Here is a 24,834-nt window from a genome sequence, read left to right as displayed (position 1 = left end):
TTGATCTAATACAGCCATGAGTCTTTTTGGGAAGGATGCAACAAGTTATTCGCACCTGGATTTGGGGATCCTCTGCCATTCCTCCTTGCAAATCCTCTCCAGTTCTGTCAGGTTTGATGGTAAACGTTGGTGGACAGCCATTTTTAGGTCTCTCCAGAGATGCTCAATTGGGTTTAAGTCAGGGCTCTGGCTGGACCATTCAAGAACAGTCATGGAGTTGTTGTGAAGCCACTCCTTCGTTATTTTAGATGTGTGCTTAGGGTCATTGTCCTGTTGGAAGATAAACGTTCGGCCCAGTCTGAGGTCCTGAGCACTCTGGAGAAAGTTTTCGTCCAGGATATCCCTGTACTTGGCCGCATTTATCTTTCCCTCGATTGCAACCAGTCGTCCTGTACCTTCAGCTGAAAAACACCCCCACAGCTTGATGCTGCCACCACCATGCTTTACTGTTGGGACTGTATTGGACAGGTGATGAGCAGTGCCTGGTTTTCTCCACACATACCGCTTAGAATTAAGACCAAAAAGTTCTACCTTGGTCTCATCAGACCAGAGAATCTTATTTCTCACCATCTTGGAGTCCTTCAGGTGTCCTGCACTGAGGAGAGGCTTCCGACGGGCCACTCTGCCATAGAGCCCCGACTGGTGGAGGGCTGCAGTGATGGTTGACTTTCTACAACTTTCTCCCGACTGCATCTCTGGGGCTCAGCCACAGTGATCTTTTGGTTCTTCTTTACCTCTCTCACCAAGGCTCTTCTTCCCCGATAGCTCAGTTTGGTTGGACAGCCAGCTCTAGGAAGGGTTCTGGTCGTTCCAAACGTCTTCCATTTAAGGGTTCTGGAGGCCACGGTGCACTTAGGAACCTTAAGTGCAGCAGAATTTTTTTTGTAACCTTAGCCAGATCTTCAGGCAGTTCCTTTGACCTCATGATTCTCATTTGCTCTGACATGTACTGTGAGCTGTAAGGTCTTATATAGACAGGTGTATGGCTTTCCTAATCAAGTCCAGTCAGTATAATCAAACACAGCTGGACTCAAATGAAGGTGTAGAACCATCTCAAGGATGATCAGAAGAAATGGACAGCACCTGAGTTAAATATATGAGTGTCACAGCAAAGGGTCTAAATACTTAGGACCATGTGATATTTCAGTTTTTCTTTTTTAAGAAATCTGCAAAAATGTCAACAATTCTGTGTTTTTCTGTCAATAAGGGGTGCTGTGTGTACATTAATGAGGAAAAAAATGAACTTAAATGGTTTTAGCAAATGGCTGCAATATAACAAAGAGTGAAAAATTTTCAGGGGGTCTGAATACTTTCCGTCCCCACTGTATATATACACACACACTATATTATCAAAAGTATTGGGATGACTGCCTTTACATACACATGAACGTTAATGGCATTCCAGTCTTTGTCATAGGGTAGGGTTCAATATTGAGTTAGTCCACCCTTTGCAGCTATAACAGCTTCAACTCTTCTGGTAAGGCTGTCAACAAGGTTTAGGATTGTATCTATGGGAATGTTTGACCATTCCTACAGCACATTTCTGAGGTCAGGCACTGATGTTGGACAAGAAGGCCTGGCTCACAGTCTCCGCTCTAATTCATCCTAAAGGTGTTCTATTGGGTTGAGGTCAGGCCAGTCAAGTTACTTCACCCCCAAACTCACTCATCCATGTCTTTATGGACCTTGCTTTGTGCACTGGTCCAAATCATTTTGTGGAGGCAAGATTATGGTGAGGGGTTGTTTTTCAGGGGTTGGGCTTGGCCCCTTGCTTCCAGCGAAGGGAAATCTTAAGGTGTCAGCATACTAAGACATTTTGGACAATTTCATGCTTCCTACTTAGTGGGAACAGTTTGGTGATGGCCCCTTCCTGTTCCAACATGACTGCGTACAAGTGCACAAAACAAGGTCCATAAAGACATGGATCGAGTTTGGGGTGGAGGAACTTGACTGACCTCAACCCGATAGAACACCTTTGGGATGAATTAGAGCAGAGACTGCGAGCCAGACCTTCTCATCTAACATCAGTGCCTGACCTCACAAATGCGCTTCTAGAAGAATGGTCAAACATTCCCATAGACACACTCCTAAACCTTGTGGTCAACCTTGCCAGAAGAGTTAAAGCTGTTATACCTGCAAAGGGTGGGCCAACTCAATATTAAACCCTACGGACTAAGACTGGGATGCTATTAAAGTTCATGTGCTTGTAAAGGCAGGCGTACCAATACTTATGGTAATTTAGTGTATGTTAAATTTGCTTCTGCACCTCTACAATATTTTAATGAAAACTGGATATGAAGAGCCCTCCTTAAACACCCTCTGTTTGTCCAAGAGTGAGCGATATAACTATAAGAAAATGTGAAATAAAGAAAAAAAAATGATTTGTACTCAAACTGTGAGCATTTTCTATATCTGAGTAATAACAGCTTACAGTTAATGACTGACTGATGTTTATTATAAAACAATGGCTTAAATGCAAGTGCCTGGATTGTTTTCATTGCAGAAAGGGTATCTGGAAACATCCAGCTGCCCAGCACTAAATCCCTGAGTCTGGATGCTTCACGAAAATAGAATTTTAAGAGTAGTACAGTTTTAAAGATTGATGGGAAAAATCTGCTACACAATGCAGCCTGCCATTAAAAAGGGTCTTTAAAGGCATAAGGCAGTTTTCATCAAAATATTCCTAAAACAATATTTAAACAGTGTGGTTTACTACTAATATATTTGTTTTTGCTGTAGACCGTCTAATTGTGTGAAATATGTCAGAAGCGATTGAGCTGCTGCATTCTTTACAAGAGCTTTACTTTGAACATTTCTGTTAAATTGTGCCTGGAGCACATCCTCTCCTTGTAATTAGATGGGGCCAAATTCTGCTTCTTATATCAGTGTAGAGAACTGGTGGAGGGAAAGGGATGTAATGGGCCTTTATTGAGGTTCTGGGAGACCCCTGGACATCAATAACAAAATAACTTTCCCTTTAAAGCTTAACCAACATGTATATTTTAAATGTATAATGTATGTATTTTTAGAAACATTTTCTCAATATCCTTGTTTTTTTTCTATTCTAATTTTATTATTATTTTTGAAAACAAATATATTTATTGGGCCTTTGTATATAGCATGTTTAATTCAATATTTAAATGTAAAAAAGCCCTTTTTAAGGGGTTTTCTGCTTTACCTTTAGATCAGTGGTCTTCAGACTGCGGCCCTATGCCAGCCTTTATCCAGCCCTTGGGGCACTATTCCTCCCAATGATATGAGGCACTATGCCTCCCTCTGAAACCAACAGTGGGGCATAATTCCTGACACTAAAACCAATGATAGGGCTTTATTCCTCCCAATAATTATCAATGCTGAGGCACTATTCTTCCCACTGACACAAACAAAAGGGCACTTTTTCTTCCACTAACACCAACAGAGGGGCATAATTCCTGCCACTGACATCAGTGATGGGACATTATTCCTCCCACTAATATCAATAATGGGGTACTATTCCTCCCACTGACACCAACAGTGGTACACAATTTCTTCACTGACACCAACAATGGGGCACAATTTATTCCACTGACATCAACGCAGAACTTTACCCATAACAGCTTGATAAAAAATAATGTTCTTTAGCAAGGAACATACAATCCACATTAATAATTTTGCTACAAAAATGAATGTGTGCTGTATATTGCCTTGAGCATTGCTCCTGTTTCTTCTTGCCAGTGGCTGCCATTTTGCTGAAGCCCAGAGCCCCTTAACAGCGGTAAATCATAAAGTGGATCTAAACCCATCAATTTAACCGTTTCATAAAAACTGTTACATTCCTGGAATGCTGGGATTGCTAACTGTCACATTTGCTTGTGTCCTCAACCAAACTGACAAACCATCAAATGGCTGGTGTCATAACTGATCACATGTGCAGCACCATATGGTGGCAGCTGCAGATCAAACAGATTAATTAAACAGTAGTGCATGGAAAATATTGATAGAAAACAATGGACTTTAAAGGCACGTATAATAAAAGATGTTTACAATTTTTTGTTAAACATTAAAAGGTTTTTTTACAAAATACAAAAAATGATAGACAATAAGTACATAGGACATCTAAAATAGGATGGACTCCCTAAAGGATATGATACCATGTACAGTGCTTTGAAAAATTATTCATACCCCTTGAAATTTTCCACATTTGTTACAACCAGAAACATAAAATGTATTTTATTGGGATTTTATGTGATAAACCAACACAAAGTGGCACATAATTGTGAAGTGGAAGGAAAATGAAAATATTTTTCAAAATTCGTTACAAATAAATATGTGAAAAGTGTGGGGTGCATTTGTATTCAGCCCCCCCGAGTCAATACTTTGTAGAACCACCTTTCACTGCAATTACAGCTGCAAGTCTTTTTGGGGATGTCTCTACCAGCTTTACACATCTAGAGAGGGACATTTTTGCCCATTCTTCTTTGCAAAGCTTCTCAAGCTCTGTCAGGTTGGATAGAGAGCGTTTGTGAACAGCAATTTTCAGGTCTTGCCACAGATTCTCAATTGGATTTAGGTCTGGACTTTGACTGGGCTATTCTAACACGTGAATATGCTTTAATCTAAACCATTTCATTGTAGCTCTGGCTATATGTTTAGGGTCGTTGTCCTACTGGAAGGTGAACCTCCGCTCCAGTCTCAAGTCTTTTACAGACTCTAACAGGTTTTCTTCTAAGATTGCCCTGCATTTGGCTTCATCCATCTTCCCATCAACTCTTACCAGTTTCCCTGTCTCAACTGAAGAAAAGCATCCCCACAACATGATGCTGCCACCACCATGTTTCACGGTGGGGATGGTGTGATCACGGTGATGTGCAGTGTCAGTTTTCCGCCACACATAGCGTTTTGCTTTTAGGCCAAAAAAGTAAAATTTTGGTCTCATCTGATTAGGGCACCGTCTTCCATATGTTTGCTGTGTCCCCCATATGGCTTCACGAGACGACTTATGGCTTTCTTTCAACAATGGCTTTCTTCTTGCCACCCTTACATAAAGGCCAGATTTGTGGAGTACGTGACTATGAGTTGTCCTGTGGGCAGATTATCCCACCTGAGCTGTGGATCTCTGCAGCTCCACCAGAGTTACCATGGGCCTCTTGGCTGCTTCTCTGATTAATGCTCTCCTTGTCCGGCCTGTCAGTTTAGGTGGACGGCCATGTCTTGGTAGGTTTGCAGTTGTGCCATACTCTTTCCATTTTTGGATGATGGATTGAACAGTGCTCTGAGAGATGTTCAGAGCTTGGGATATTTTTCTATAACCTAACCCTGCTTTAAACTTCTCCACAGCTTTATCCCTGACCTGTCTGGTGTGTTCCTTGACCTTCATGATGGTGTTTGTTCATTAGGTTCTCTAACAAACCTCTTAGGGCTTCACAGAACAGCTTTATTTATACTGAGATTAAATTACACACAGGTGGATTCTATTTACTACTTCTGAAGGCAATTGGTTACACTAGATTTTGTTAGGAGTATCAAAGTAAAGGGGGCTGAAGACAAATGCACACCACACTTTTCACATATTTATTTGTAAAAAAAATTGAAAACCATTTATCATTTTCCTTCCACTTCAAAATTATGTGCCACTTTGTGTTGGTCTATCTCACATAAAATCCCAATAAAATACAGTTACGTTTTTGGTTGTACCATGACAAAATGTGGAAAATGTCAAGGGGTATGAACACTTTTTCAAGGCACTGTGCTTATGTATACACTATACGTTCAATGTATTCACGTATGTAGTCCTCCAGATTGGGGGTAACGCTTGTCCTCATATGTATGAAACTGTTCTGCTTAACATGTTTCGCAACCGCAAAGTCGCTTCTTCAAGAGCTTGAAATGTCTATTCAAGAAGACATTTAACAAGAACATATATTGATTAAAATACATATATACCAAACAGTAATAGTTATTTTTTATTACTGTTTGGTATATATGTATTTTAATCAATATATGTTCTTATTTGAATAGACATTTCAAGCTCCTGAAGAAGCGACTTTGCGGTCACGAAACATGTTGAGCAGAACTGTTTCATATATATGAGGACAAGCGGTACCCCTAATTTGGAGGATTACATACGTGGATACAATGAACATATAATCTATACATATATGCATGGTATCATATCCTCTAGGAGGATCACGTGGAGTCCCATCCTATTTTAGGTGTCTTGTGTACTTATTGTCTATCATTTTTTGTATTTTGTGAAAAATCCTTTTAATGTTTAACTAATAAAATCTAAAAATATTTTATTATACATGCCTTTAACCACCTCACGTCCGCCGTCCGTCAAATGACGGCTAGGCGGCGCGGCTCTCGTTCTGGGAGGCCGTCCTATGACATCCACCCAGAACGACTGCTCTCGCGTGCCAGTGGAGGCACGCATCGTGGCGATTGGTGGTGCGATCTGTGTCAGCCTGACTCACCGCTACACCAATCTTGGTAAAGAGCCTCTAATGGAGGCTCTTTACCACGTGATCAGCCTTGTCCAATCACGGCTGATCACGATGTAAACAGGAAGAGCCTGAAAGACGCGAGTAGAGGAGAGCCGATCGGTTGCTCTCCTGACAGGGGGGTCTGTGCTGATTGTTTATCAGCACAGCCCCCATCGGATGCCCACCCAGGACCACCAGGATGCCGCCAGGATCACCTGGGATGGGGACCACCAAGTATGCCACCCTAGACCACCAGGGAAATGCCAGTCAGTGCCCAGGCAGCTGCCAATCAGTGCCCATCCCCAATGCCTGACAGTGCCATTAGTGATGCCTATCGATGCCATCTATCAATGCCCATCAGTGCCAAGTAGCAGTGCCACCTATCAGTGCCACCCATAAGTACCATTGAGTGCCACCAGTGCCACCCATGAGTGCCCATCAGTGCCGCCTATGAATGCCCATCAGTGCTACCTACCAGTGCCTGTCAGTGCCCATAAGTCCCACGTACCAGTGCCCAGCAGTGCCTCCTATCAGTGCCATCCATAAGTACCCATCAGTGCAGCCTTTCAGTTCCTATCAGTGTCGCCCATCAGTGCCCACCAGTGCCACCCATGAGTGCCCATCAGTGCTGATCAGTGACACCCATCAATTCAATACCGCCTATCGGTGCCACCTCATTGGTGCCGCCTTATCAGTGCCCATCAGTAAAGGAGAAAACATACTTATTTACAAAATTTTATAACAGAAACAAAAGAAAAACGTTTTGTTTTTTCAAAATTTTAGGTCTTTTTTTATTTGTTTAGCAAAAAATAAAAAATGCAGAGGTCATCAAATACCACCAAAAGAAAGCTCTATTTGTGGGAACAAAATGATAACATTTCTGAAGCAGCTTCCTTGGCTGTAAAGGATAGTTGGATTAAATTCCACTTTAAAGCTGTCAGTAGATCGGCCTCTACAAATTCGGCAGTGCCTAAACAATAGAGAGCAACTGAGCATGTCCAGAGTAGGATGAGACAGCGTATTGCTGAATTTAACAGTATAGAGCACTTATTTTTTAATAGTTTAACTGTGCTGGAACATTTTCTACCCCCACCAGCCACAATCCGCCCCCCCCCCCCAAGTCTAAGGGACAGGAAACTGGCCCTTTGAAAAGTTTGGCAACCCCCCCTGCTTTGGATAATTTAATAGTGCCAAACTCTTCCTATTTTTTTTAATCTTGTCTTATGTCATTATTTAATTTAATTTAATTTTTTAAAATCTTTGCTTATGTTTTTCTCTGAACTTTGTGCAGTTTGATCCCCCCACAGAAAAGCCTTGGTGGTCAGGAGACCCAGTATGTTATTGACCCTCGCAATGCTTCTTATAGTTGTTCATCCCAGCATACGAAAATTGCCAAATATTTAAGGGAAGCGTTAGTGTATTTGTGCCAATTTTATTTTAATTTTCTAAACTGATATATACAAACATGAAAAATAGTGGCGGACAGCACATCCAATGAAGTAAAGGTTGTTGCAGGCAACCAGAGTTGACCCGGCAATCCTACAATATAAGAAATATTAAGTCACCAAATGTTTTCCAAACAATATCCATTTTCAGGGTTACACCAGTCCCTTATTAGGCCACCACATGAGGATATGATTCATGCTATATTCACAGAGACCAGAAATGACTTACATTGCTGTGGTGACAGTTGACTGTCAAAAAGCAAACTGACCAAAAACAATTCATATATGACTCAGAAAAACAACTGTAGCTAAATATTTAGCTACTTGGGGTGGGGGGCACTTATATATGGAAACAATGTATCCAGCCATGTGAAATTATGTTTTCCAATGAATGTGGATTCTTTCTATACAATAAAAAGTGTGTGCGTATATTGTATATTTACATAGTTAGGCTGGTTGAATAAATCTATACAGTTCAACCAATAAAACAGGGAAAAAATATTATTCAATCCTATACCTACAGTTGATCCAGAGGAAGGGAAAAAAACCCAATAACGCATGATCCAAATTGCTCTAGAAGGGGAAAAAAATCCTTCCTGATTCCCCAAGAGGCAATCGGATGTTCCCTGAATCAACCTACCTATAAATATTAGTATCCAGTTCTATTATGTGCATCTAGGAAATAATCCAGGCCTTTCCTAAAACAATCTACTGAGCTGGCCAAAACCACCTCTTGAGGGAGTCTAGTGCACATTTTCAGAGCTCTTACTGTGAAGAAGTCTTTCCATATTTGGAATTGAAATCTCTCTTCCTCCACACATAAAGAGCGCCTCCTTGTCCTCTGTGATGACCTTAAAGCAGCCCCCACCTTTTTGGCACCGGGGACTAGCTGTGTGGAAGAAAGTTATACCAAGGCGATGCATTTTTTCGCGGGAAATTTGTAAGGGCAATGGCTGGTGTTGGCGCTTCAATCGTCACAGCACCTTGGTTGATATGGCGTCATGATGATTGAAGTGTATTGTTTCTATTATTACATTGTAATATAAAATGAAATAGTTCAGCTCACCATAATGCAGAATCAGATGCAGCTTGTCACTTGCCACCAGGTGCGGATTGTCACTTGCCACGTTGCCTGTCACCAGATACAGCTCGTCACTTGCCACGTCACCTTCCATCAGATGCAACTTGCCACGTCGCCTACCACCATATGCAGCTTGTCACCTGCCACCAGATGCAGCTTGTCACCTGCCACCAGATGCAGCTTGTCACTTGCCACGTCACCTGCCACCAGATGCAGCTTGTCACTTGCCTCGTCACCTGCCTTCAAATGTGGATTGTCATTTGCCACCAGGTGCAGCTTGTCACTTGTCACACCACCTTCCTTCAGATACAGCTTGTCACATTGCCTGCCACCAGTTGCAGCTTGTAACTTGCCACGTCGCCTGCCACCAAATGCAGCTTGCCACATCGCCTGCCACCAAATGTGGATTGTCACTATCCTGCCACCAGCTAAAGCTTCCCATTGTTGCCTGCCACCAAAAAATACCAGATGCAGCTTGTCACTTTTTAAATATAAAGGCAATTTGGTGGCAGGCAACAGTGACAGCACAGAAGGAGGCTTCTTTCCCTAGTGACAGCAAAGAAGGAGGCTTCTCTCCCCAGCTTTCCAGTGAGTAAGGGCGGGCAGTGAGAGATGATATAATCTCTCTGCTGCCCGCGCCTGCACAGTGTGAGGGCAGAACTGCGGTGATGCAGGGCGGTTGGTGAGGGATGATGTCATCTCTCTGCTCCTTCATCAGCCCTGCCGGTGTCTGTGACATGCTTCGCTCAACTGCCTGCTGTCTGTCATGGTGCTCCGCTCGCCCTTTGTCTGTGTCATGCCGCTCCATTCGCCCCCCCCCCCCCCAGAGTGTCTATGTAGTGCCGTCTGCCCGCCACATTCAAGGCCCAACTGGAGAGAGGCCATGGCCCGGTGGTTGGGGAACCCCTGCCTTAAAGTGAATACCTCAACACCAAGTTTACTATATGGACCACTTATGTATTTATACATGTTGATCATATCCCCCCTTAATCCCCTCTTCTTGTATAATATATATATTTTATTTTAAGATAGATAGATACTGGGGTTTGTTTACTCATGTGGTAGATGCAATTTAATGGGTCTTGCCCCAAACTTGTGGAATTAAAAAGTTCAAAACACAATGGTTGCGCTTGCAGGGGCATCAGCTTCACACAGTAAAACAACACAAAAAAATGGGGAGCCACCTGGTTCTCTTGCCAGCAGCCCCACTTGTCTTTTTGGTCTCCCAGACCACAGGCTCTTCAGGCTCACTCAGCCTTAGGAACAGCACCCTGCTGCATGGTCCCACTCCTGTCCTCTAGATAGTGGTCTCCAAGCATTCTAGGGTCATATACTCCAGAGAATTACAGATCCCCCTCCAGTCCCCTGAATTTTCTAGTTGTCTTGGCTCTCAAAGTCTTCTGCCAACTTGCTTAGCTGTCCTAACTCTACGAGTCCTGAGTAAGGGAATTTGTCCCACATGGACATGGAGTGGTTCACCTCTCCTGGATGGAGTGCACACCTATCGCCACACAAAGACTCTTCTTGCAAATGGAAGTCTTGAGCTGTAAAATTTAACTTGGGTTATTGAGGGTTGTATGAAATTATCTTCTATAGTAAAACAGGTAAGACCCAGGAAAACATGTAAAATGGAGCTGAGAGTTGGCAGCATATGAAAAAACTAAATATGCAATATGTACTGATTGTACCTCTCTCAGAAGTTTCTGCAACTATATAATGTCATTTTACAGTACATACATTTTTTTGCATATTCTGCTTTGAATTTGGTGTTCTAGGTTTGTGTGTGCCAACATATGCTAGAAATGTGGTTTGTACTCAAAACATTAATTTCATTCTTCTAGGACCAGTGGGTGTTGGATTAAATGAACTGAAGAGGAAAGTGTTGATCAGTGACACCCAGCACTATGGAGTAACAGTACCGCGTAAGTGTTCATTTCCGTATATTCTTTTTTTTCTTTTTTTTCTTTTTCCTATTGCTCTGTTCAGTTTAGCTTATTTAAATAAATCTTTTTTGTTTTTTTTTAATTATCACATGTGAAATAGATCAGCTCATTAATGTATGCTAATGTTTTTAAAACTATTCCCTATATAGTTTGCAATTGTATATGTTAAGGGGAAGCCATATTTGCTCATTACATAGATTCTGCATCATATGCTAGGTAATGGTTGTGCTTTACTGCTCATTCTTACAATGCAAGTCTGTGAATTAGCTGTTTTATTGGAAATAATGCATTCCATGTGTGGCTGATATCTTATCTCAACAACTGTAAAACAATTAGGATGACTTATTGTAGTAGCTATTCTACCCTGCCTCTGGTGACTAATCTGAAAATCTGTACATTTAATACAATAATAAAAATATGCAATTGCACACATATAAAATTAGTTAAAAATAAACACTGCAAAAATAAATCACAATATGTGGTTCACTGAAAATACACTGTCCTTTAAAACTGAACTCTAATAAAAAATATTTTTTGGTACACGGGAACAGTTAAAGCAGTTGTAAAGTCACTATTGAGAAATCCTGTAATCCCCCCTTTTACAGGAAGATATAATGTGCAGTATCTGTGTTTTTTGAAAATGATTCTGCAAAATATCTTATTTTACAGTGCTGCTGGGTGCTCACGTGACCTGCCGACGCTCTCCTTCCCTGATCTGAGCACTACAGTGGGAGGGGCTGAGATTCCCTGCTGACGCCAGCCAAGAGGAGTGGAGGAGATCAGCGGGAAGTCACATGAGCACCCAGCGGTGCTGTAAATCAGGTATTTTGAGGAATAATTAAAAAAAAAAAACACAGCTAATGCACATTATATCTTCCTGTAAGAGAGGGGATTACATAATTTCTCAGCAGTAATTTTACAGCTATAGCGACGGGAGGGCAGAGCGGGGTGGAGTTGGTTTAAACACAGACTCCTGAGCTGACAGGGAGGGAGGGGGAGAGAGGAGAGACTGTGGGATGTAAACTGACCATGTTATTATGGATCAGCAGCCATGATTACTGTGGTCAGTTTACATAGGGATACACAGGAACAGGCAGGATCAACCAGGTTTTTTAGAACATAGAGAGGGACAAATGACACAGCACAAGCACTATGCTGTGTATCCTGATTTAAAGAATCAGGATAATTTTCTTTTTTTTTTTTTTTTTTTTTTTTTTTTTAAGGGTTATAACCACTTTAAGTAACTGAAGTGTATCCTATGTTTTGCTGGTTACTGTAAAAAATCCTCTCTCCAAGGAATGCCAGGTACTCCCCTCATTGGTTATCTTCCAGGGCTGGAGGGGTTAAGAGTAGATGCTGCAGTTGTGAAGGACTTGTGCTATTCACCCTTCCCTTCCTGTCCCTTGTTTATTCACAAAACTTTTAGAATTCTTTTTACAGAATGTAAGGCTTTCTGTGAATGGACAGGGAAGATCTGTGAATGGATGATAGGACAAAGGGCAAAGGGAGGACAATCTGCATTACTGGAAGGAGGATGTTTACAATAACCAGAACATAATACATGTTTTATTAGTTTTAACATATCTCTTCTGTGCCCCAAAAACATATTTTTTTGCGCAGAGGTGGTGTGGGACTCCTTGACCCTGCCTTATATTGAACAGCGGTCAATATGGCCAGAGTAGTCGATTGGTGTAGACACGCCTCTCATAAACTCTGGGTGTCATTGGAACAGGAATCGGTGCCTGCCTCCCTAGCAGGTCTTCAATGGACAGAAGTCCAACACTCTCAAGTTGCGCCTCCCCACTCCTCGATTGAATTCACCTTGATAGAACTTTCTAGATATTACAAACTGGCAGCGAATTCCAGCTTCCTAACTCCTATCATTGGCCACCCAGACTTTGTTCCGGGTCTTACTGATAGATCCTTTCAACTCCGACATGATCTGAACCTAGTCAGAGCTTCTTCTTTCTTTGGTAGGTGTGGATGGGTCCGTCCATCAGAACCATTTGGTTCTTTTAACTCTTCAGCCCTGGGCCAGTGGAAACTGTTGCAACTAACCTACTTCCTCCAGTCCCTTTCCAATCATTCCAGGTTTCAAAGACAACCTACCTCATTTGAAGACCTTTGTTTGGGAGAGGGGCCAATTCGGAAATCTTTCTTTGTTTCTTATGGTATTTTACTTGCTGTCACGTCTCAGCAAGATCCACCATATTTTCTCAAATGGGAAAGAGATCTAAACTCCACCATTTCGGAAGATCAAAGAACCGAATATTATTTTTTACTCACAAATCTTCCCTATGTAGCAAATATCAGGCGACCTCTTACAAATTCTTAACGCACTGGTAACCGACCCCTTCTGTGTTAGCATTGCTTTTCCCTGGCCACAGCCTATTATGTTGGCGATGTGGCATCCAGACTGGCACACTACTTCACATTCTCTAGGACTGTCCAAAGATTTGCCCCTTCTGGCAACAGGTATTGTAAATTGTGCAGACTGCTCTCTTTTTTCGACAACCCTGCTGCAGTGCTTCTTAATTTGACTCCTGTGTTGAGTAAGAGATACCGTAAATCTTTACTAAAGCACCTCCTGAATGGCGCCAGGGCATGTATTCCCAGTATGTGGAAACAACAAGCCCCACCCCTTGTATCGCAATGGTTTGCCATGGTGAACGATATTCAGCAGATGGAACACAATACGCCTTGGGTATATTGGGACAGGTATCATTTTTCAGCCGAATACGTAACATATTCCTAACTAACTGAGAGTATTCCGTTCTGGGAACTCTATTCCTTATGCTGTCAACCCCACTGAGGTTCCCCTTCTTTCCCTTACTCCTCCCCCCCCCCCTTTTTCTCGCTCTTTTCTTTTCTTCTTCCTCTCCCCTTTTCAGACACCAAAACAACCAAAAATGTCTTTCAGTATGCACCGACAGCATGGTATGACTGTTTTGTGAGCTAAACTGGGTACGCCTTGTTGAAGGGAGTCACCGCTTGCCCTTACATTACAAACGATGCAGGCCTGTAGATGATTTGATCCTCTCTGTATGTACATGCGAGCCAGTTCCTGCAAATATTTTACAACAATTTTTCCCCTAAAGTTGCTTATGACCCTGAGTTGTTAGTCATGATTTATCACCGATTTGCAATAGGGCATAGAGTTTGGATAATGACAATTAATCTCTATTACTTTCATTTCCATCATGTTACCGCTGATAATCTTCTTTAGGACTTTGCTGTCTTGTCCTACTACAGGTTATGTTGCATACCCTTAAAAAAAAATTAGAAGCATAAAGGAAAGTAATATGCAGTACACAGTAGCAACTAGACCGAAGTAAGTTGCTGCTAATCAATTTTTGATTGCTGTGCATTAATACAGTGATGGGATTAAAGGATTTGTAAAGTCTCAAGCTTTTTCACCTTAATACATTCTATGCATTAAGGTGAAAAACCTTCTGTGCTGCAACAGCCCCTCAGAGCCCCCCTTTTTTCTTACTTGAACCCGATCGTTCCAGCAATGAGAACGAGCCCAACAGCTCCAGCCGCTGTCTCGGATCCTCATTTGTCGATCAAATCCAGTGACATGGGGGGCGGGGGCGAGTCCTGTCTGTGTCAATGGAGGCAGCAGCAGGACTTGGGAGCGCGTACACACGGGTGCCCCCATGGTAAGCGTCTCCCTGTGGGGGCACTCGATGAAGAGGAGGAGCCAGGAGCTCTGCCTGGGGACCCCAAAAAATGAGGATCGGGACCACTCTGTGCAAAACCCTTGCACAGAGCAGGTAAGTATGACATGTTTGTAAAAGTTCATTTTTTTTTTTTAAATAACAATCACCTTAAGTTGTGTTGGTGACTAAACATTGTTTAAATGGACAGTGTGCATTGTACATAGCAATCAATTATTTATTAATTCGATTTGTGTTGCCTTTTTTTTATAATTGTATTTAAAAATTCATACAGATTTAGGTTGCTGTTGGAACCACTGACACTTTTTTTCTAGTTCTACACAAGACCGGTGTTTGAATAAACCCAAATACAAGAAATTTCTAAAATGAACTCCGTGTCCATGTCACAAATGACCATAAACATCATTCCACATAAAACGTATGGCATTCAGTATCATGTACCACCCAGCTTAGTGCAAGTAGCTTGAGCCCTCCTAGACATTTACCGCAGTGCTTGTACAGGATACTCCACATTCTTGTGGGCAAAAGTCATTTTTAAGCGATTTTGTGGTCTGCAGTGAACAACAAGTAAAGTGTGTTTTCATATTTCCACTAATTGCTGGGTGGTGTGCTTCGATTGATAGTCACTTCCTCCTCAGCTCTTGGATCCTGTTCTGTGATGTGTATGTCGGTAAGGCTGATGGTGTGCCGGTTATTCTATCTCTGTGTGTCATTTTTATATGCATATCATGAGGTTGATTTACTAAAGCCTGACCACTTTGCAAGTGACTTTTTTCCCAGAGTTTAGTGAATATGGTGAAATTTCAATTTGCAAAGACTACCCAATTACACTCAAAGAAAATCTAAATATATATATATATATATATATATATATATATATATATATATATATCAGCAATTTGTCAATTTGTCAAAATCAGCAATGGCAGGATCGCCAACTGGCTGCCTGTAAAATTGATGCCTCTGTAACTGAGGCAACAAGATGTCACTCCCATATCATCCAGCAATTGAGATTCAGCAGTGTTCAGGCCAGCGGCAGAGGGACATCTCTCTGAATGTGTCTACAGAGGAAGCAATTCCATAGGGACACACAAGCAGCCATTTTAGTGGTCCTACCATTGGCATTTTGATGCTACCAGCAAAATTGCTTGTGTGTCATCAGCCCAAAACTATTTGCTGCTCTTGATCCCAGCAGAACAGCCTACACTAACCCCCTTCCCCTTCTGTGGGCTCACTCAGCTGTAATCTGAAAATACTGGAACCCCTTTAAGTTTTTTATGTTTTTCTGAACAATATTCTCATTTGTCAACCTTTTTTACCTTGGAGGAACCTTTGGCAAAAAGTTGAAAGATCTCGGGGAATCCCATAAAATGTTTTTCATATCTACAGCTCACGAAACATTGGTGTGATTAGCGAGCTGTTGATATAACAACAATTTCTTTGTGAAATGGGATTAAATAATAGAATAAATATTAAAACTTGCCTTCTTAAAATTAAACTTCTGTTTGCTTTTTCTGCACAGATGCTCAATTTTTGGGTTGAACTTGAGATAAGCAGTGTACAGGAGTGAGGTGAGGCAGGAGAGGCCACAGGGGGTCAGGAGAACAGAGCACAGGGGATCAACAGGGCACAGTAAAAGGGGGTCGGGAACGCACAGTATGTGGCTGGGGGGGGGTTCAGGAGGGCACAATACGGGGGGGGGGTTAGGAGAGCACATTACAGGCAGGCAGCAGGACACAATACCTGGGTCAGGAGAGCACAGTATGGGGGGGTGGGGGGGCCTTGACACAATTTTGAGATGAGGAGAGCATAGTACTGCCTTCCTTGATGACTTCTCTGCCTGGCTACCCTACTTTCTCTCTTCTGAAATCCCCACAATTATTCTCGGGGACTTCAACATCCCTGTTAACACTACTATTACTTCTAAACTTCTCAGTGTAACCTCATCGATTGACCTGAAGCAATGGATACAGGCTCCTACCTACTCCAATGGCAACACCCTTGACCTTGTCTTCTCCTATCTGTGCACTCCGTGCAACCTTTCCAACAATCCACTCCCACTCTCTGATCACCACCTTATTAGTTTTGCTCTCTCCCTGTCTTCCACCTCTTCTCCCTCCAACCGCCTAACAGTTACACTTAGAAACCTTCGCCACCTCAACCCTTCTCTTCTCTACTCTGCTACTGATCACCTCTATGACAAAATCCCACCTCTGTCCTGCCCCAACCTAGCTACTTTCATCTACAACAGCTCACTGTCTTCCTCCCTAGACAAGCTTGCCCCCCTCACTACACGCAGAATTAGGCCCCGACTGCAACAACCCTGGCAAACAGATGACACCAGAAGTCTCAGAAAATGTAGCCGCACTCTTGAGCGCCTGTGGCATAAGACTAAGATCCAGGAAGACTTCACACAATATAAATCTGCCCTCCTAAAATAGTATTCCTGCCTTCACACTGCCAAACAGACCTACTTTATCACACTCATTAACACCTTCTCATCCAGTCCACGTCAACTCTTCTCTACCTTCAACACTCTTCTCTGTCCTCCACTGCCTCCACCCATCAACTCACTCACTGCCCAGGAGATCGCCAATCACTTCAAAACTAAGATTGATACAATTCAAGCAATTCATGCATCCCATGCAACACCCCATGTCCTCAGATACAATCATTACTTCTCTCATTCAACCCTGCTACTACTACTGAGGTTGCTGAACTTTTATCTAACACTCATCTAACCACCTGCCCCCTGGATCCTCCTCCCTCACAAATGCTACGCTCGATTCTACTCTCTCTAACTCACATTTTCAACCTCTCCCTCTCTTGTGGCATCTTCCCAAACTCTCTAAAACATGCGCTAGTCACCCCCATACTTAAAAAGCCCTCACTGGACCCCACCAATCTCAACAACTTATGTCTCATCTCCTTACTCTCCTTCTCCTCCAAACTTCTTGAAAGACTGGTCTACAACCGACTAAGCGACCATCTGACCATGAATAAACTTCTTGATCCCCTTCAGTCCGGTTTTCCCCCTCAACACTCCACGGAAATTGCTCTCCTTAAACTCTCAAATGACTTACTAATGGGTAAAACCAGTGGACACTATTCTGTACTACTTCTCCTGGATCTCTCTGCTGCCTTTGACACAGTGGACCACCCCCTCCTCCTCATAAAACTCCACTCCTTTGGTCTCTGTGACTGTACTCGCTGGTTCTCATCCTACCTATCCCACCGCTCCTTCAGTGTCACTTACAACTCTACTTCCTCCTCTCCTCTCCCTTTCTCCGTTGGGGTCCTTTTCTCAATTTACACCACCTCCTTGGGTCAGTTGATTGCCTCCCACGGCTTTAAATATCATCTCTACGCTGATGACACCCAAATCTATCTCTCCACCCCCCAGCTCTCTATACCTGTCTCCTCACGCATTACCAACTTACTAGCAGACATATCAACCTGGATGTCACATCACTTCCTCAAACTCAACCTATCCAAAATCGAGCTTATGATATTTCCTCCCTCAGGTACCACTTCCCCTGATTTCTCTGTCAATATCAACGGCTCTACTATCAACCCATCTCCCCACGCCAAGGTCCTAGGTGTAAACCTGGACTCTGAACTAACCTTTCGACCCCACATTCTATCACTATCCAAAACTTGCCGCCTCAATCTCCGCAACATCTCCAAGATACGCCCCTTCCTAACCAATGTCACCACAAAGCTTCTAATCCACTCCTTGGTCATCTCCTTGGTCATCTCCCGCCTCGACTACTGCAACTCCCTCCTCATTGGTTTACCTCTAAATAGGCTATCCCCACTTCAGTCCATCATGAACGCTGCTGCGTCTGCTACACCCCTCTGCCAATCCCTCCATTGGCTGCCACTCAGTCACTAGATTAAATTCAATATACTAACTATAACTTACAAAGCCATCCACTACCTGGCCCCCAGCTACATCTCTAACCTAGTCACAGAATACCAACCTAATCGTTCTCTTCGCTCCTCCCAAGACCTCCTGCTCTCAAACTCCCTTGTCACCTCATCCCATGCTCGCCTTCAGGACTTCTCCAGAGCCTGTCCCATCCTCTGGAATGCTCTACCCCAATCCGTCTGATTTTCTCCTACTTTATCCACTTTTAGACGATCCCTGAAAACTCATCTCTTCAGAGAAGCCTATCTGGCCACCACCTAACAACTGTACATTTATCTTCTCAGCACATCACCCACAGTTATTACCTCTTGTATCTCTTGACCTTCCCTCTTAGATTGTAAGCTCTAAGGAGCAGGGCCCTCTGATTCCTACTGTATTAAAGTGTATTGTATTTGTACTGTCTACCCTCAAGTTGTAAAGCGCTACGTAAACTGTTGGCGCTATATAAATCCTGTATTATAATAATAATAATAATACTGGAGCCTGTCGTATGTAGGTTTCCTCATGCAAAGCAGTGCAGGGAAGTGCCGTCCTGATCCTTGCCCGCCCTCTCGTCCATCCTATATGTATATATAAATAACACACACATGGAAGGGTGTCATCAGTGAAATAAATATGAATATGAAATATCATTGCTTTTACCTTTCAGGCCTTCAGGTGGAAGCAAAACCTTCAATTGTTTAGACTGTGTTTGCAATGAATATGTAGGCGCATTTTGGTACTCTTTCCCGAAGTTGGTTTAGAGATAACCAATATTATGACTACAAATGCACAGAACAAACTAAAATAGAACATGGAGCATTAAGTTATTTTATTAAAATATAAATGTAGCTGTTTGTACTTGCTCTCACATTAGAGATCAATGGCCTTCAAAGTGACTCATAGCAAGTATGTCAAATATGACACAGATGCAATGCAAACACTGTCTATATACATATTGGGCGGCACAGTGGCGTAGTGGGTAGCATTCTCGCCTAGCAGTAAGAAGGGTCACTGGTTCGAATCCCAACCAGAGTTGACCAAGACACTACCTGCCTGGAGTTTGCATGTTCTCCCTGTGCCTGCATGGGTTTCCTCCGGGTACTCCGGTTTCCTCCCACACTCCAAAGACATGCTGGTAGGTTAATTGGATCCTGTCTAAATTGTCCCTAGTATGTATGAATGTGAGTTAGGGACCTTAGATTGTAAGCTCCTTGAGGGTAGGGACTGATGTGAATGTACAATGTATATGTAAAGCGCTGCGTAAATTGACGGTGCTATATAAGTACCTGAAATAAAATAAATAACGGATCTTAATAGGAGTTGTTTTTTCAGGACGCTGAATGTAATGTCTAATATTCAGATAGCTACCAGAATGCACACCTGCGACGTTCTCTGGGACCAACTGTAAAAAAGAAAATACAATGCACGTAAAAAAGATAAATCAGGCAAAGAATATTTGAGTAGTAGCACAGAATGAATACTTACTGAAGCAAAACAACAATTATTTTTCAATGATATTCAAGGTTTACATTCGCATGTGTGTCTGTATTCCCCATTGGCCACATCCTATTACAGGCAGGAGATGGACCACAGCTTAAGGTGTAGCGGTCAAGCAGACAGCTCCGTCCATCCAGTTTCCGTTTTCTTTGGAATTCTCATTACACACCTTCCCATTTTGTGAAATTGACAACGTCATCTTTATAATCCCCCTGGGTGTTAAATTGAATCAATATTTTCTGCAGTGTTACAAAACGTGAAAAGGAAATAAAGCAATCATTTAACACGCTGTAAAAAAGCTTTGCTTAACAATGCCATTAATGGACCGGGGGTTCCATAAACCGGTGGATCCTTTGCACACCGACGCAGCTGCTATATTAAAAAGTTTGATAACTTGTTTCCGGATTGAGCTATTTATTTAATATCCTTCTGGAATATTGTTGTTCTCTCGGCGATCAGTTTTATAGCTAACCAAGTTGCTTCAAAGCTTTCCAAAGGTGTCTATTGACACATTTATAAATGAAAGTCTTACAGTGGCTTGCTTTGCTTGGTTAATTAAAGTGCAAGTTGACATTTGCTGCTCACAATTTGAAAAAAACAATGCACCAAATGTGCTGATACATGTAAAGTGAACCCTAATATACACAAGGCTGTACTAAAACAATGCATTCTTTAATTCTCCCTATTAAAATAAATTCTCTTTGTTGCACAGTGGGGTCTTTAGCAGGGATGTTTGGGTCCGGATCCCTAAGCTGCAATGAAGGTGACTAAATCTATCCTACACCTGTAGATTTTTGTTAGAAAATTGTCTTTTTTAGAATTTTCATTTAATTAACTAAGAATTCAAGACAATGATTTAATAATCTGTTTTGGCCAGAGCGAGTAAAAAAAATGAAGCACAATGATGGAAAATTTTTGTAGAGTGTAATGGGAACAAATGAATTTCTAATTATTGAATTCTTTCCTAGATGAAAAAAATCTTTATCTTCAATTTGAGTTTATTAAAGGAGAAGTATGGCCAAAGCTTTTTGGCTATACTTCTCTTGGGGGGTCATAGGAGTGCAGTTAGTTCTGCACTCCTGTGACCCATTTTCAGCCAACAATGGGCTAAAGCCTGCTGTTTGCTGATGTCACAGTCCCAGACCAGGCACTGAAAAGATCCCATCCATATGGTTGTGATCTGTCCACCTTGACCAGCAGCTGACAATGCCGCGTACACATGATCGGACTTTACGGCATACTTGGCCCGACGTACCGGATTTCGTCGGACAATTCGATCGTGTGTGGGCTCCAGCGGACTTTGTTTTATCAAAAGTTTGACGGACTTAGATTTGAAACATGTTTCAAATCTATCCGACGGACTCGAGTCCGGTCGAAAAGTCCGCTCATCTGTATGCTAGTCCGACGGACAAAAACCAAGGCTAGGGCAGCTATTGGCTACTGGCTATGAACTCCCTTGTTTTAGTCCGGTCGTACGACATCACATACAAATCCGTCGGACTTTGGTTGATTGTGTGTAGGCAAGTCCGTTCATTTGGAAAGTCCATCGTAAAGTCCGTCGAAAAGTGCGCCGGGCAAAGTCTGCCGTAAAGTCCGCTCGTGTGTACGCGGCATCAGTCTCAGAGCCTGAGCCAGCTGCACCCACTCCCTCTGCAGCCCAGCACTCTAGTGAGCACTGAAAGGGCACAGCAGAGTGTCGTTGCTGCAGCTATCTAGGTGAGTATGTTTTTTTTTTTTCTTTTTTGCGATTCCCAAACTTCTTTTTTTTCAAGTTTTTTTTTTTTTCAGGTTTTATACAGAGATAGACATTGAGTATAATGCAGGCAGATATAAACCATGTTTACAGATTATATTCAGGTGGTATATTCATGAAAATTCAAGGTGCAAACAAATAATCAGACCAAGAATTTGAAGGTATGGTAGTAGAGAAAAAATGGTTTTACCCCTTGGCGATTAGGTATAAGTGAGGAGCCATCAATAGGAATAGTTCAAGATGTGGCTACTATGATGGGCTAAATATAGAGGGGTAAATGAAGATACTGTAGGCAGAAATGTGTAAGAATATAGAGAGGGAGACAAACTGGAACATGGAAGGGAAGGGGGTGTTAAAGAAAAATACATATAAACAGATGAATCAGAAGATGTGGCTACTACAATGGACTTTAATATACACTGTAGAGGGATAAGTGAAGAGTGAATATAGGAAATGGATGTGTAATAATAGAGAGAGTGAAGATCGGAGGTTGGTTTCCCCCCCTCCACTTGCACTATGTATACATGCATGTTCATATTATTATCTCTATTTTTGCCTGTTTATTACATCTGTACATGTGTACTGCTGTTATACAGATAAAAAAAAAATGTTATTTAAAAAAAAAAAATAATAATAGAGAGTAAAACAAACAAACTGGGTAACTGGGATATGGAAGAAAGGGATCTAAGGGCCCTTTCACATGGGGGCGATCTGATCAAGTCCACCTGTCAGTTTTTCAGATGGCCCTAATAATGCCTATGGACCTGCATTTGATCAGGCCCATCCGTCCTTTTCTATATGGGCGAACTGGATTGGGGGGCAGTCAGGTGTAAACTGCCAGTGGAGTCTGTTTTCTCCCAGCAACCCACAGAGCATAATGAACTCTGTCCGTGTCCGCTCTGCATAAACTGAATGGACAGGGACCTGTCATCTGCGGCGCTCTACTCTGATCACAGATATTCAGCTCACAGATCAAATGCTGATTGGAATAGAAGACGCTCATGTGAAAGGGCCCTTAGAGTGTTGAAGAAGAAGTAAAAGGCTAAGAGACGGGGGAACAAAACAAGGGAAGAGAAAACCTTAACTAGTCTTAGGCCTCTTTCACACTGATGATCCGTTCAGGTCCGCCTAAAAAGTCAGTTTTTTAGGCGGACCTGAACAGACCCTCCATAGATCTCTATGTAGCGTCGGATGTCAGTGGTGACATGTCCACTGACATCCGACCCGCTCCAATCCGAAAAAGTGTAACGGAGGAAAAACCTACTTTTCCATCCGTGATCGGATCGTGTGACGACGGACTCTACGGTCCGTCATCATCCGATCCCCCATAGGGGAGAGCGGCACTCTGACAGGTGCAGCGACAGACCTGTCATCTTCCTGCTCAGCGGGGATCGCTGAGCAGGATGTTCACGGGGCGGATCATCATGGATCCGTCCCGTGTGAAAGAGCCTTTATGTGCATGCACTTGTCAAAGTTAATCCAGAAGTAGAATGTTGATTCTACAAAAATTGAGAAATTGACTTGGCACTTGAACTAGTCTATGGAGGCATCATTGAATGGTCAGACAAGTGATTTTTATACTTTCTCATCTGATGTCCAAGCAAAATTCTACAGGTGTAAGGCCAGCTTAAAGCCTTGTACACACCAGTAGTTTTTTTTCGTTCAACCCAGCGGGTTGAACGAAAAAAAACTGACAGCTCAGGTCGGAGCTGCTGTGCTAACAACCTGATGTTAGTACAGTGATCTCCCTTGCTGTGCTATTGTGTTCTGACAGGGGGATGGCACCCCCCCGCCAGAACACATCACTCAGCGCTTTTTGCTATTGTTTTTTGACAGGGGGATGGTGCCCCTCCGCCAGAACACTCTGCTCATCGCTCTTGGCCATTGGCTGAGAGTGCTGACCGGGAGTTGGTCGGCAGACCTTTTTTGGTCACGAGCTTTCGACATAATCTGGTTGAACGTCCGGCTTCTGTAAGACCGCCTGCCATACACATGGGCCAAATGTCAGCCGGTTTCTATTGACCCAGCGGACATTCGGCCCCTGTGTACTAGACTTAAGATTCACTTGACCGTGCTCCTCAGTAGTGCATCACAAAATGCTTCATATACTGGATTTATTCAAGAAAGAGCTCTCATTCTTAAAGTGGAATCCTAGTTTTCAATGTATAATGCAACAGAAGTGAGGGCCTGAATTTGAATTAATATCAGTCTCTAGCGTATCTCTATACAGCAGCACTCAGACTGGGAGAAAGGAGGGGTGATCTAAGACTCAGTCTGGTATGCTGCATGCAAATGTGCTGAGAGTGATAAAAGGAGAAAGCAGAATGGGTGGAGGAATCAGTCCGCTGCTGCTCCTTCAATTACCAGTCAGAAGTGAGCAGAGAGGACACCAGTGAATTTCCTGTAGAACTAAAGCCAAAATATTATTTTTTTTTTTAATCTTTTGGACACAGTAAGGTTTTTTGTTTGGTCATCTGTGTCCCATTGGGAAGATTTCACTTAATTTCCTGCCCCATAGCCACATCTAAAACAGAAGGGAAATCCTTCCAAAGTCTAGAAAATCCCTGGTTGTTACCAGGGTCACCAGAACTAGTATCTGTATTGGAAATATTGCCTTCTATTCCTGTTTTGTTGACAATACAGACTTTGTCATTTTCATTGACTTTCACTTTTAGTGATAACGGTCATCAGGTTGAATAGAGAGAGTAAATCTCCATAATGGCGCACAGGGAACAATAAAAACCTGATAGGTGTTCTAATCCTTCACCACTCTATCCAAACTAAAAAACAAAACAAAACTGTCTTTAGGTATACTTTACCTGGAAGTTACCTGTGCTTCATGAGAGAGTTGTGTACAGTTTTGGACTAGGACAGAAATTCAAACCCTTTGGTAGGTAGAACAAGTTCCTATGATAAGTATATATTATTTGCCTGCCTGGAGTTCAACTTAGAGCCTACTGTTCTCTTTCTGCCTTATAGGTTTTACTAAACTTTTTAATTATACATTATTCTAAAGTGATAATTGCACTGTACCAGCTCACCTTGTACTTTGTTTTTACAT

At 42.4% G+C, this 24,834-nt stretch overlaps 1 protein-coding gene across 1 annotated transcript in view; it reads left to right on the top strand.

The window, feature by feature from the left end:
* MPP7 (MAGUK p55 scaffold protein 7) overlaps window positions 1–24,834 on the top strand; it is a gene marked incomplete in the record, with an annotated part of 615,576 nt that overhangs the window by 529,713 nt on the left and 61,029 nt on the right. The window contains 1 exon segment of the mRNA XM_073629838.1: window positions 10,829–10,909. Within this exon segment, the coding sequence (XP_073485939.1) occupies window positions 10,829–10,909 (81 nt within the window).

The sequence above is a fragment of the Aquarana catesbeiana genome, linkage group LG05 (genome assembly GCF_042186555.1).
Source record: "Aquarana catesbeiana isolate 2022-GZ linkage group LG05, ASM4218655v1, whole genome shotgun sequence".
NCBI classification, from domain to species: domain Eukaryota; kingdom Metazoa; phylum Chordata; class Amphibia; order Anura; family Ranidae; genus Aquarana; species Aquarana catesbeiana.
The sequence above is the reverse complement of the archived record's forward strand: the minus strand, read 5'-3'. Positions and strand labels throughout refer to the sequence as shown.